Below are 12,991 nucleotides of genomic sequence, written 5' to 3'. Positions count from 1 at the left end.
ATATATTGATCAAGCTGGTGATCCAAAGGTGGTAGGTAATGTAGGTAATATATTTAAGTAGCACTAAGGCTGTACAATGTGCTATTGGCGACGGTCTGGGAAACATCCCTGAGGATGATCCAAAGACATGCCATCGCAATTTTGATCATCTGCAGAGGGGATGGCTCCCCTGCTTTGGTAGCTCAACCGCCGGTGCGAAGTCGAGCACTTTACGGTAGAACAGTTTAACGAGAACCGATATCGCAACCTAGACAGGCTGATCAAAGTGGTATCCCACCCGCTTACTGACCACAGCCAGTGATGCTTGACTTCAGTGTTCTATTGGGAACCGTGTCTTTACTATCAGTCCACTGCGGGACAGTAAATTAATTAAAAGATCTGCCTCTGGCGAGAGTTAATTTTGTTTTCAAATAAAAAAAAAAGGAAGAGTAATTTATTAGGCTATCTCGATATGTTCACTCCTAGCAAACTGTCAATTAAAATGATCTAGTGATAATCACGTAGTTTAAATACAAATATTCTCTTTCGTTTTAACTAATAAATGGTTTCTTACCCCAAGTTAAATGTCTCGTAGAAATCATCTGTGTCTTGTTTGTGAAGAATTATGGGTAGAGAGAAAGGGTAGAAGTATTTTTCAGACAGATGAAAATTGCAGGTTCCATACTTTTTGAAGAACTCTTTGAGGCGGCTCTTGAATATCAGATGACCATGTATGATGCAATATTTGCCACTCTCCACATAACGCAGTGTCCGGTCTTGAAAAGCCTCAGAGCGTGGCATGTTATGGGAAATGTAATTCCAAGCTGCTCTAAATTTGGCATTCTCGGATTTCTGTCGAAAGTAAGATAATTAATAAGATAATTATCACATAAGATAATTATTAATGATATATCACATAAGATAATTATCACACATATAATGTCATCAAGGTTAATGAATAGCAGGTTCTCATGTTCTCTTCCCGATGCTTATTTCCGCTTTCTTCGGATAGCTGAATTTATGACGTCACAAGCTCATTAGACCCTAATCACATATTTTATTGTCTTTCATATTATATTAACAACTGTTTTGAAGCCTCAAATTTATATTTTATATTATAATTTGTCCGCATATAAATTACTTTTAGAGCACTGCATTTTACTTAAAGCTATTATTGGAGTTTAAAAAAATTTTCATTGAACTTTCATTGAAGTACTAACGATGTAAGTTTTAATATTAAAAAAAAGTTAGTTAAATGTAAATATTAGAACTATACTTTACCACATTCTCAATGAAAGTGAGGAGTTAGGGATATGTTTTTTTCCGGAGAAAATGTTTGTCTAAAAGTAAAAGAAACTGAAAAACCATAAGAAATGGAAAAAGTTTATCTACCGCAAAATAGCCAAAAAATTTTTTTATTTATAACAAAATTACCCAGACTTGTCAGAATGGTTAAATTGAATTTTAAAGTAGTTTGTGCTCTTAGAATACATAATTAAATATTAATTTCTGTATTAATTTAATCTTGCGTTACAATTCTGATAAAATTTTTTAAAGTTAAAAAATTATTTTTGATTTCTATTCATTAATGATTCATCATCGATTCATCAATAAATTCCTTTAAATTAATACAATTGAAATATATTTTGATTTTACATGTTGCATTTACATATAATTTTCATGTTAATTTTTACTTGTAATTTACATTTAAATTTTTACATGTAATTTAAATGTTCAATACTGTTAATTGTACATGTTTTTTTTGTATGACATCTGAAATAAGTTTAATATAATTTAACTAATAAAAACATTCTGTTTCAATTTTCTCATAAAGAATGAGGACGAATCTCTGACTCTGTATAAATTGTTAATTTTGCGCACTACTTTATTGCAAGGTTAAATTTCTTTTCATTAAATTAGTAATACCTTTGAAATGTTTTTTTGAGTTTCAAGATTTAAGTATTCTCAAGATTTGTCTTAAATATGCATAATTTTTTGTTTAAGTCCTTTAGCGTTCGTGATTAAGTAGGTTCGTGATATTATTCCTATAGATGTTATTTACTTAAACTACATGTTATTCTAAGTCAAAAACTACCTCTTAAATCAATATAATGTAAATGATCAAATAATGTAAATGAATTAAACAAAACCCTCCGGTTTACAAAAAAAAAATGGGCTGAAGACATATTAAAAACTTTGGACGGTAAAAAAAAAATAGTAAGTTGCGATGACACGAACTGAAAACTTTTAATACATTATGCTCAAAAAAAGAAGCAAAGCTCGGAACTTTTATTAAACTTTAGTTTTTTAAAAAAAAATTCAAATTGCATGCAAATAAACAATATGACACAGTGACTGATGAATAAAGTTCATTACCGTAGTGTTTTTATTAGATAAGTTCAATACAGTATTGCAATTTTTCTTTACTTCATTTTAATACAAGAATGGTTTCTATTCCCAACATTTGATTTTGTTAACTTCATTCGTTATTTTCAAGTTTCCTTCACGCGAAATAAAAGGAATGGTTTTTAATTATTTTCTGTCACGTCACAATTCGTACTAAAAGTTACATAAAAATCTTTGAATCCTTCTAAAAATTTGTTTCAATGCTGTTTGAATTATCTAAATTTCAGTATGTAAAAACTAAATTAAAGTCCTGAACAGAAACTTTTGTTTCGTAAGTATGTAAGTTATTAGGATTTTAAATGAACAATCTAATCATACATTTTATAACATTTTAATGTTTAGTATAATATATGCCGTTATTGTTTGTCAAAATACGAAATTTTATTTAAGCAATTTTTACTTTATAAGGTATTAATCAAGTCAGTTTTGACTTATGCTTCAGAGACATAGACTTTAATAAAAAGGGAAGAGAAGTTATTAGCAACCTTCGAAAGGAAGGTCCTACGAACCATCTTCCCTATACTCGATAACGACAACTGGAGGAAAAGATATAATTTTGAAATATATAGATTCTATGATGGCGATGATATCATTAAATCTATTAAATTAAGTAGAATGAGATGGCCGGGCATGTAGTGAGAATGAGCCCAGAACGAACAGCATTGAGAGTCTCTAATGCAACCCCCTCCAATAAAAGGCCAAGAGGAAGGCCCAAAAAGAGATGGAAGGACTGTGTGGATGAGGATTTTGCCATCCTAAAAGTAAAGAACTGTAAAACAATTGCTGGGAGAAGGGCAGAATGGGAAAAGCTTCGGAGGAAGGCCCAGGCTCACAAAGGGCTGTCGTGCCAATGCTGATGATGCTGATTTAAGCAATTTTACGATTATGATAACATTCTTGAATATAATCCTTTGTTTTAAAAAAAAACTAATTTAAGCGTATTAGGTCACTTAATAAATACATCATCTATATGTTGTCTGTATATTATAAAAGAAGTAACATTGTTAAAAATTATGAAGGAAAGTTGTATTTACATAATTTAAAATTTTTAATGACATTCTAGAATGCAATAGTGCATGGTGAAAACAGTGATTTGGTTTAGGCTCACAAAATATGCATGAGAAGAGCATAACCTTATCTGTCTAATAACTTTGTGTTCTCATAGCATTCAAATTATTTAAAAATATCCTCGAAGAGAATTTAAACAATCTCTTTATTTTACTAGGTTTATCTTGAGGTCAAAAATTAGATGAGTTCCCCGGCTTGGAAAGCTCTCCGAAATGTTCGGACGCTGCTTTTCATTTATAGCCAAAAAAGTTTTATTAAATTTAACCTGAAGATAGCTGATTGGTGCACATTAAACCAGATTAAGTAAGAATGTTTCCTAATTCTCTAAAAATAATATATATACATATATATATATGTATATATTAATGAAATGTATCACTTACCTTTTAGATAAGGTGTTATGTAGATAAACTGCCAGTTGCATACAAACCAAAAATTACCTTTATTTCCTAATAAATAAAGCCGACTATCTTGCACCAAAATTGACACTTTATTAATTCCTACGTAAACCTAAGTTTTNTATATCCAAATCAAAAGAATTCTGTTTAAATGTTATACTTTCTCAAAAGAGAATTATTCCAGCAAACGTTTTTTCAGCCACTAACTTAATGCAACTGCAAAGCGTCATACTCTTCCTCCAGACAGCTAATTTTTTGATAATTATTTTGTTAACTATCAACTATTTTCTTCTCAGTTCCTTAATTATTTATTTAACCATTTACCTGTTTTTGATGTAAGATTACGTTCCGTTTTCACCTTTCCGTTTCCTTTTGTTTTTAACGGATAATTTCGATCTCTACTCCGTGTTTTTCAATAATAACAAAGACAGGAAAGCAGACAGCATTAAAATAGATAATGGGTTAATATTATTATTTTCTTTAAAATCAAACAGTTATTTTACTCAGACTGGACAGAATCAAAATGTTATAAATATCGCAAACTTTTATTCCATAAATTTATGCCTACTAAACATGAAACTAAATTCTGTACGTTCAATGATTTGGCCCTTTAATCGATCGCGTAAAAATGATTTAGTAACGATTTATTTCATTGCTATTTTACCATACTTACATAAAAACAGTGAAATAACCGTAATTAAAATGGTATTCAAACTCTAAACTTTGAGAAAACTGCTTATTAACTGCTTTCACCTAATACGGTTAAACAATCAGATTTTTATCGCACTAACTATGCACATATAATGAAAGCACTTAGTTCCTTTCAACTGGGTACATAGCCGAGAGGGCTAATCTGTCAATCAAATGACCGACAGGTATCGAGTTTCAGCATTGACAGCACTACATTTCCTTCATTTTCTTTAACGGATGAAGAGTTTGCAGTGTCTTTCACTCCTTATTTTGTGACTCCGGACTATTAGAATATGATACTCACACTCAAGCATAGATGGCAGCACCATAAAGTTGCTTAGCACCAGAAAATTGATTTTCGTTTATTAAACTTAACGCTTCATTGGACGGACAGACTGCTACCGGCCATTTTACAGTAATTTAGAAGGGAAATTCTAACAGTGTCTTACACGGGCTATGAGCTGAAAAAAACTTTTTTGGGGGGGGGGGGGAATCTGTAACGTTGATGGTGCCTAGAATTATTTATGCTATCCACGCAGGAATGGATCACATAGCTTACTTTAAAAACGTGTTTGATTTGTATCTCTCTGGGAGCAAGGCACTGAATATTTTTTTTGTCAACAAGATCTTCCGGAGTGTCTATGTAAGGACTGGACTTCTTCAGAGTGAGCTTCGACACGAGGAGGCTCTGGAAAACGTTCATCACAAGAAAGGCCACGCACAGAACCCACAGGCTTGTCAATAAAGGCAGGAAGTAAGTCGGCACACCTTTTTGCTTCCTTAGCAACCATTTTTCCGAAGGTACTAGATTAGGAGAAGCAAATTGTTATTGATATGAAATAAAATTAAAAACATAAAAATACACAACATAGGAAAGGGTAAAATCAGTCTAAAGCGAAAAATCAGCATGGATAAAACACTAATGAAAGTACATAAATTGACATACTATAGTTTCAGTTCTATAAACAAGAACCTTCCTCGTGACTAAACGTCAAATGAAGGTAGAGCAGTAAGGAGAGAAACATGTGTAAAGTTGATCTAATCAATGGGTATAAAGGAAATAAGTTTGAACAAGGAAATAACAATGGGGAAATAAGGAGAAACTTTTTCGACGTGTCCGGGTAATAGCCAGCTAATGAAAACCCTTTTGTGCACCCGGCACGTCCCAAACTCTTAAATTTCTGCTTCATTCAGAAAAAAAAACATTAGCATAACATAACCGGTTGAACTTTCCTGGATAGGAAAATTGCGCATATGTTTACAAAATAAATAAATAAATAAAAATAAATTAAAAGGCTCTATCACTCATTGATGTCCTTTAGCATTTTATTGCTAAAATAGAAGATAACTAAACAGTTCCCTCATTTTCGTAATTCGAGCTTTAATATAGCTAGAATCGACAACGTGCTTACATAATAATACTTATAAAAACTAACCCCTAATTTTAACCTAACTTTTATCGGTGACATCTCCAATTGCAGATAATTGTGAACTAACATAGACCTCTTTACTTTGTTCCAAGAACTAATGCATTATTTCCTCTTTTTCAGTTCAAAGAAAAACGGTAAACTTGTTTACTTGGATGCTTGTCACTTATGTTGGAATGAGGAAATTGTTTTCATTAGTCACACCATTTCTTCGTCTTAAACGGGGGGAAAATTTCTTCGTCTTAAAAGGTTTGTCATAAGATTCAATAATTGCTTCCCAAGATAACGTGGCAGGAAAACAGTTATTCTTCGTCTTAAGCGAAAATTCGTGTTAACCATTTTTATCTTAACGACGTATGTTTATATAAAATTACGCAATAAAAAAACGAGGTTGAAATATCGTATGGTAATATTACCCTGTTTTAGCATGTAGGAAAATAGCATCCATGCATATTGAAATGTCACTTTCATCCAGTTAAAGTGATCTGAATAAGCTTTGCTTCTTCTGTAAAGTGTCGCTGTTGTCAATGAGATCAAGATCAGAGTGACTATTATACACAACCACACCTATAATTGCGATGGAAATGATGAGTTATGGTTTGCATGAATAAAAAAAGGAGCATTGAAAACTGTATTTAATGATCTGTTAAGAAAAATTAGCATTATTCTTAGTTACTGTGAACAAAATATAACGTCGTCTTGAATAACGTTTGATCTAATGGGTGGATCTTAACGTTCTGGGAAACAATCTTAATGGTTCGAGAAGGTGACTTCAAATATGTTAAATAATTAGTGCAGACTATATTTTAAAATACGAAATCAGACGAAAAAACATACTTCCTCTGAATAAACATATCTTCCTTTTTGATGCATTCAGATTTCGGACCCCAAAAATATTGGGTAGAGCGGCTGGGAAATATGGTCCCAATAGTTTGCTCAGGAGAGCTGTCCGAAGTTTGGATCCTTTAATGTTAATTTTACTTTTTGCATATTTCACCATATCTCGAAATCTTTTTAAGTGAATTGAAAAATTTTTGATCACTGTTGCGAAGATCGTTAGTCCAAAGATAATTTAATGATTAAAAAAACTATGTGAAAAAAAAACTTTTAGTAAATATTTAATATTTTTATTGTTTTATTTCATAACAGTCTAAAAAAGATTTGAATTGTTAGATATACAATTCTGTACGTCATTTTATAAAATATTTTACATGGCAAAATTTAAAATTAATTTTTGAAATTCAAAACAATAAGGAATCTTAATTTTGGTTCGCTGTCTTGAACAAACTATTAAGACTATTGTTCCGCCCTATATTTAGGGTCTCAGAAATCTGGTATGTTTATTCAGAAAAGTGCATTTTTTGTGTCTGATTTCATAAGTTATAGTAATATTTGCATTAATTAATTAGCATATTTGAGGTCAGTCACTTGATCTATCAACAAAGAGTCATAGAACGTGAAGATCCAATTATTAAATCATAAATTAATCGAAGTGGTCGACTTCCTTTTCTTGTTTTGTGCAAGATACATAAAATATTTTTAAGCTCAACATTTTGCATTCGGATTTTCTAACTATCAATTAATACTTCTTTTTAGGAAGATCTACTATTTTGATACGTTGAATTAACGAATTAGATTTTACGCCTCTTCCTAACTTATTTACCTCCACGTCACTAGATTTCTTTTATTTCAGGCCTATAATAGCCATTCAATAATGAACCCGCCAGAAAAGATTACAAAATCATTAGTTTCGTTACCACATATTATCTTGTCCATTTTATTAACTCTTCCTGGACCAAACGAATTGCGCATGAACATTAGCTAGCCATCGTGCATTTTTTGACAGTTACATCTAACTATCGGGGACATCTCTCCGATCGGTCGTGTGTTGATAGTTGGCAAAGTGTTGAGATATATAGTCTGTCTAAGCTTAGAACTCTTCCCGTCACAAAGTCTGAGGTCACCTGGTGCTATAGAAACAAGAATGGCGCATTTTAGGGAGGGCTCTAGGACTAACACAATAGACGGAAGAAAGAGATTCCCGTTCTCCCTGTGACCTGATTTGAAACCACTCCAAAACAGTGACTTCGCACCCCTACTTGAAATAGTCGTACCTCGTTACCATAGTCACCACCACAGGTCCAGACGAATGTCTAGAGGAGTTCTTATTTTAAACAAACAGTAGCTTTGTATTCTGCACCTATACCTGGAGACGCAATGGCTCAGTGGTAAATGGCTCAGTCGTTGCTTTTGCAAAGGTCTAGGGTTCGATATTCTATGACTCATCCAGCTTTAAATCGGTGTCAACCAGGACATCATGTGTATAATGCTGTTCACATTACTGCAATTATGTTATTGGTCTGAAAATTGTGGAATCTTATCCTCTTGGCTCGCAATGGGATCTCGTGGGAATACCTTTTGTTTACTTTAATGTACAGTGGGTGATCGGTTAACGAACATAATCCGTTCCAAGACTATGTTCGCTATCCGAATTGTTCGTTAACCGATCATCGATTCACCATAGACTTCTATGTGAAATCAATTAATTCGTTCTGGAGACCCTAAAAATTAAATTTAAAAAAATTTATAATTTCTTATTAAGGTTTTTAAAAAATAATACATACATATAGTCTTGCATATTAATCAGTCCTTTTCATTTTTTGCTTATGGGGCGTTGAAGAACATATCCAATGTCGATTGCTTTTCTCTCTTTTTCATTATTTTCCGGAAGTAATTAATAGCCTTGTCGTTGTAAAAATCCCCAACCCTACTGACATCAGCTTAGTTTGGGTGCCATTCTAAGACTATTGCTCTGACATCCTCCCACTTTTTCAAAAGATCTTTAACGGCAGATGTCGGCATTGGTATCCTCTTTCGTCTTCCTTTTGTTCAGAAGGAGACACATTTCGCTGTGTTTCTTGGTGTTCTTCATTCAAAATTTCTTGGAGATCTTCTGTCGTCAGTTAATCTTCATGTCCCATTATTAGCTCTTCTATGTCATCCTCGTTCACCTCCAATTCTAGATCTCTAGCGGTTGTCAAAATTTCATCCATAATTTCAGGGGTGTCTCCCTGATCACCTCTGTCACCATGAATGAAGGATGGACTCAGCTTCCGCCAAGCAGAAATCAACTGTTGCTGTGTGACTTCTGACCACGCCTTTTGAATGATACGAATAGCTTCAAGAATGTCAAATTTTTCTTTCCAAAACTTTTTTGAAGTCATTGTTGAGGAGAATTGGCTTGCTTCAAAACACCGACGAAACAGCGCGCGAGTGTACAATTTCTTGAAAGCCGCAATAACTTCCTGATCCATCGGCTGAATCAGCGAAGTCGTATTCGGAGGTGAAAACTGAACTGTCAGCCAGGGAAAGTCTGTCAACAAATTATCTTCAAGATCCTTTGGATGTCCTGGTGCATTGTCCAATAGCAGCAGTGCTTTCAACGGCAAGTCATTGGTATCAAGGTAGTCCTTGATGCTCGGGGCACAAACTTCAAATAGCCATTCTTTGAAAAGATACTGCGTGACCCATGCCCTCTGATTCGATCTCCACATTACTGGCAGTTTGTTCTTAATTATGGAATTTTTTTTGAATGCTCTGGGATTCTCAGAGTGGTAAACGAGAAGTGTTTTAAGCTTTATAATAATAATTATTGAATGACCTTTAAATTCATTGTTAATTCAAGTTTCATTTAGTAATTATCAATACTAAGCATGCTTTAAACATTTCTCCTTTCAGTGATCTTATTTTGTATGCAAAATGATAACAAACATTTAATAGTACTTTTTTTCAGGCCGAGAAGTGTTCGTTAGAATTCGTTTTGTTCATTATCCGAATATGTGTTCGTTGTCCGAACACAAAAAATCTTTCTTGAAAGTGTTCGTTATCCGAATATGTGTTCGTTAACCGAACACAAAAATCTTTCGTGAAAGTGTTCGTTAACCGATTTGTTCATTAACCGATCTGTTCGTTAACCGATCACCCACTGTACTTTTTTGCTTTAATACAATTTGTTTTGAACTGCATGTCCCTTTTTTTTGGACGATTTGCCATTAAACACCCCACATTCAATATCCATTAATTCTCAATCATTAATTCTGGGCCGGAACAGCCTGGTCAGTAGAGAGCTGGGCCCATGTTCGCGAGTTCGTGGGTTCGAACCCCACAGGCCAAAGACTCTCCGTGTAGTAACTCCGTGTCTCTACTTCAGGCCAAAATTACGATCTATGGATGAATGAATGGATGTATGAATGGGTCCGCCCTATAAACGGGCGTGAAGTATGGGTGTGGCAGAAGTCGAATTCTTGGCTATAGATGGCGCCAGTAGAAAACAAGAACAAATCGCACCCCTCTGACTTAACAGGCATACGTCACCAACCACCATTAATTCTCAAGCTACGTTATTCGTACATCTTATTTCTCAAAACGTTATTTGGATGTTGAAACATTCCTATTACCAAGGAAATTTTAATTATCCATTAACTAAAAATTATTTAATACGCGGACACATGAGTATATTTTGTCAAAAGTACACTAATCATTTTACCGTTTTCGATAAAACACTGAAGTAGAGGAATACTCCGGCCTCATCAGTCTCTTTCCCCGACAGAATGGTGTAGGCTTCTATAGTGATGGGATTCGTGAAGCGGGAAAACTTTAAATGTTCATCCAATGGAAGAATTGGATTCATGATTAGGTCTACTTCCTGGAATATGGAACATAAAGTTATCAGGATTGGTAGATTTAAATCAGTTGATTTTATTAATTTAAAACCGAAAATATTTACAAATCAATGTACACTTATATTTTTAAGGTTGACTTGAAGTTGGGTTTTATTTATTTTAAAGGTTTCATCAAAATAATGAGATCTAAAAAGATTCTTAGAAATGTTTTGTTGAAAGTGTAAAATTAATCTTCGTTAATCTTAAATATAACGCATGCTGAGGAAAAAATATTATTCAATTTACTAGGATGCTTCGCTCACCAATCACCGTAATTGCTTCTCACTCATCATTGTTTCGCTCTTCCTTAAACGTTGATATTTTCCTCAAACAGATAGAATATTTTTTTCTTCAAAATATGTAAGCTTCAAAATTGTAGCAGCTTTATGTAAAAGCATTTCGTCAATATGCTATTCTAGGCGAAATGGGTGATTACCTGTATTTGGAAAATAATCATTTTTACTTAAACATTTAATCTACGGAATAACGATTGTTCGTCTTAATACGAAGGAATTAAAGAGAAATACTTTTTCTCGTTGACGAAGGTTATAAAAATTCAAATAGGAAAAAGGTTTTATCTTTCTTCGCTTTCTTTTTTTTGAAAAATTATTTCAAAATAAATGTTAATATAAAAAACTATCTGGCAGCATGTTATCTCTCTCTGGATTTTGCAATTTTTGATTCATATCTACTCTACCACGAGCTTATGAAATAAAGATCTCACGAGGAAAAAAAACGTTTACGATGAGAAACGATGAGAAAAAATGGATTTCTTTCTCAATTGTTTTATAAAGAAGTTTTGAATGCATTAGGTTAATTAATAGTATAATTTATGTGTTTTCTGCTTTGTTTAAAGATTCAAAAGAATTTTAAAATATTATTAATTTTGGATACCGCTAACGTATAAAATAAATTATTTGATTTCAAATACATTTCACTCAGTATTAGCCGTACTAAAAGTACAGGTGATGGGCGGTATGTCACAATGATTACATTTATAAACAACAATGGAGAAAAATTAACCTTTTCGCCAAAAGTTATTAAGGCAAATTTTTATTTCTCAAGCTTATGTCACTATTGTGACGAAAATAAAAATGAGATGTTTGGCTTGTTTTATTTAATTTCATTATCAATTATTGAATCAAAATCGAAAGTAAGCTATTTACATTTCTGTGTAGCATACCAATCATGCCATCATAACTGCCGTTCGTCAATGTGCCATAACTATCATACGGGTCCCTGAAGAAAGTGTACCTGAAACACAACATGACTGAAATGTTAACCAAACTGTTAAAACAACGTTTATTTACTTAACAATTTATTGCTTAACACTTGTAAATTACATTGGGGAACACACTTTTGGTTGATTTTATTCAAATACTTAATTTCGTCTAATTCAGTTTTGAAGATTTAAAATCTGAAATTAGTTATGCTCGTTGCAGATTTTTTTAATTGATATTTTTCTCCATTTGTTTTTTAAATGTATAGGTTTAAAAACGTTATGTATAACAGGAGGTCACATGAATGTTGCGACTATATTTTGTTGAAGTTAAAGCAGATCATCAGGTATAAAACTGCTTTGAAATTCATGCCTAGAAACGTGAACACGAGCGGCTTGGAGTGTTTCTCTATCATCACCTGTTCAAAAGCACACGAAGAAATATTTCACAATAGGGAAGAGCTCCACAGAGGCTTATTGCATCATTTGTGGGCCATTTGTGGGCGACTCTAACACTTAATTAAAGGAGTCAAAACCAGGGTTCTTCATTTGCTTCAACATATATGACGATGGTCAAAAAGTCGACACATTTTGAGAGCTCAAAAATAGGCCCAAATTTTAAGTTTATCTTCCCGATTTGGTTTCTTGGAATTATTCAATTAACAGTGTATAATATGGTTTAAAATTTGCAAATAATGTTAATGTATAAAAAGTACTATTTTTGACTATTGCTTATTTACACGTCTGAACATGCTATCTAGTCCTTCATCTCTAGTTTAGAATTTTTGTAATTCATAAGCGATTTTTGCTGTACTATTATGAGCTTTACAAATAAGAGAGATTGTTTTATAAAAATAGTGAAATTGTATGTATAGTATATTTACCTGAGTTTCATCCACCCTGCAATGGCGCGTAAAATATCCGGCATAAAACCTTCCAGTTGATCTACGCCATTCACAGTATTCGCAATGACAAATGGTGGAAGCTGTTATGTAGATGACAGTATTTATAAACTAGTATTTTAAATAAGAATCCAAAAAAAAATATTTAAATCTATAATTTTCAAAAAAAAAAAAAAAAAAA

At 32.8% G+C, this 12,991-nt stretch overlaps 1 protein-coding gene across 1 annotated transcript in view; it reads right to left on the bottom strand.

Moving 5' to 3' along the window:
* LOC107444961 (uncharacterized) overlaps positions 1 to 6,505 on the bottom strand; it is an 8,346-nt gene extending 1,841 nt beyond the window's left edge. The window contains exons 1-3 of the mRNA XM_071181698.1: positions 6,385 to 6,505; positions 5,101 to 5,345; positions 554 to 831 (exon numbers count right to left, since the gene is read on the bottom strand). Coding sequence (XP_071037799.1) covers positions 554 to 831; positions 5,101 to 5,345; positions 6,385 to 6,439 — 578 coding nt within the window. The 5' untranslated portion in view covers positions 6,440 to 6,505. The remainder of the gene's footprint in view (positions 1 to 553; positions 832 to 5,100; positions 5,346 to 6,384) is intronic.
* Between the last annotated feature and the right edge of the window lie 6,486 nt (positions 6,506 to 12,991).

This window comes from Parasteatoda tepidariorum, chromosome 6 (genome assembly GCF_043381705.1).
Source record: "Parasteatoda tepidariorum isolate YZ-2023 chromosome 6, CAS_Ptep_4.0, whole genome shotgun sequence".
NCBI lineage: Eukaryota > Metazoa > Arthropoda > Arachnida > Araneae > Theridiidae > Parasteatoda > Parasteatoda tepidariorum.
The sequence above is the reverse complement of the archived record's forward strand: the minus strand, read 5'-3'. Positions and strand labels throughout refer to the sequence as shown.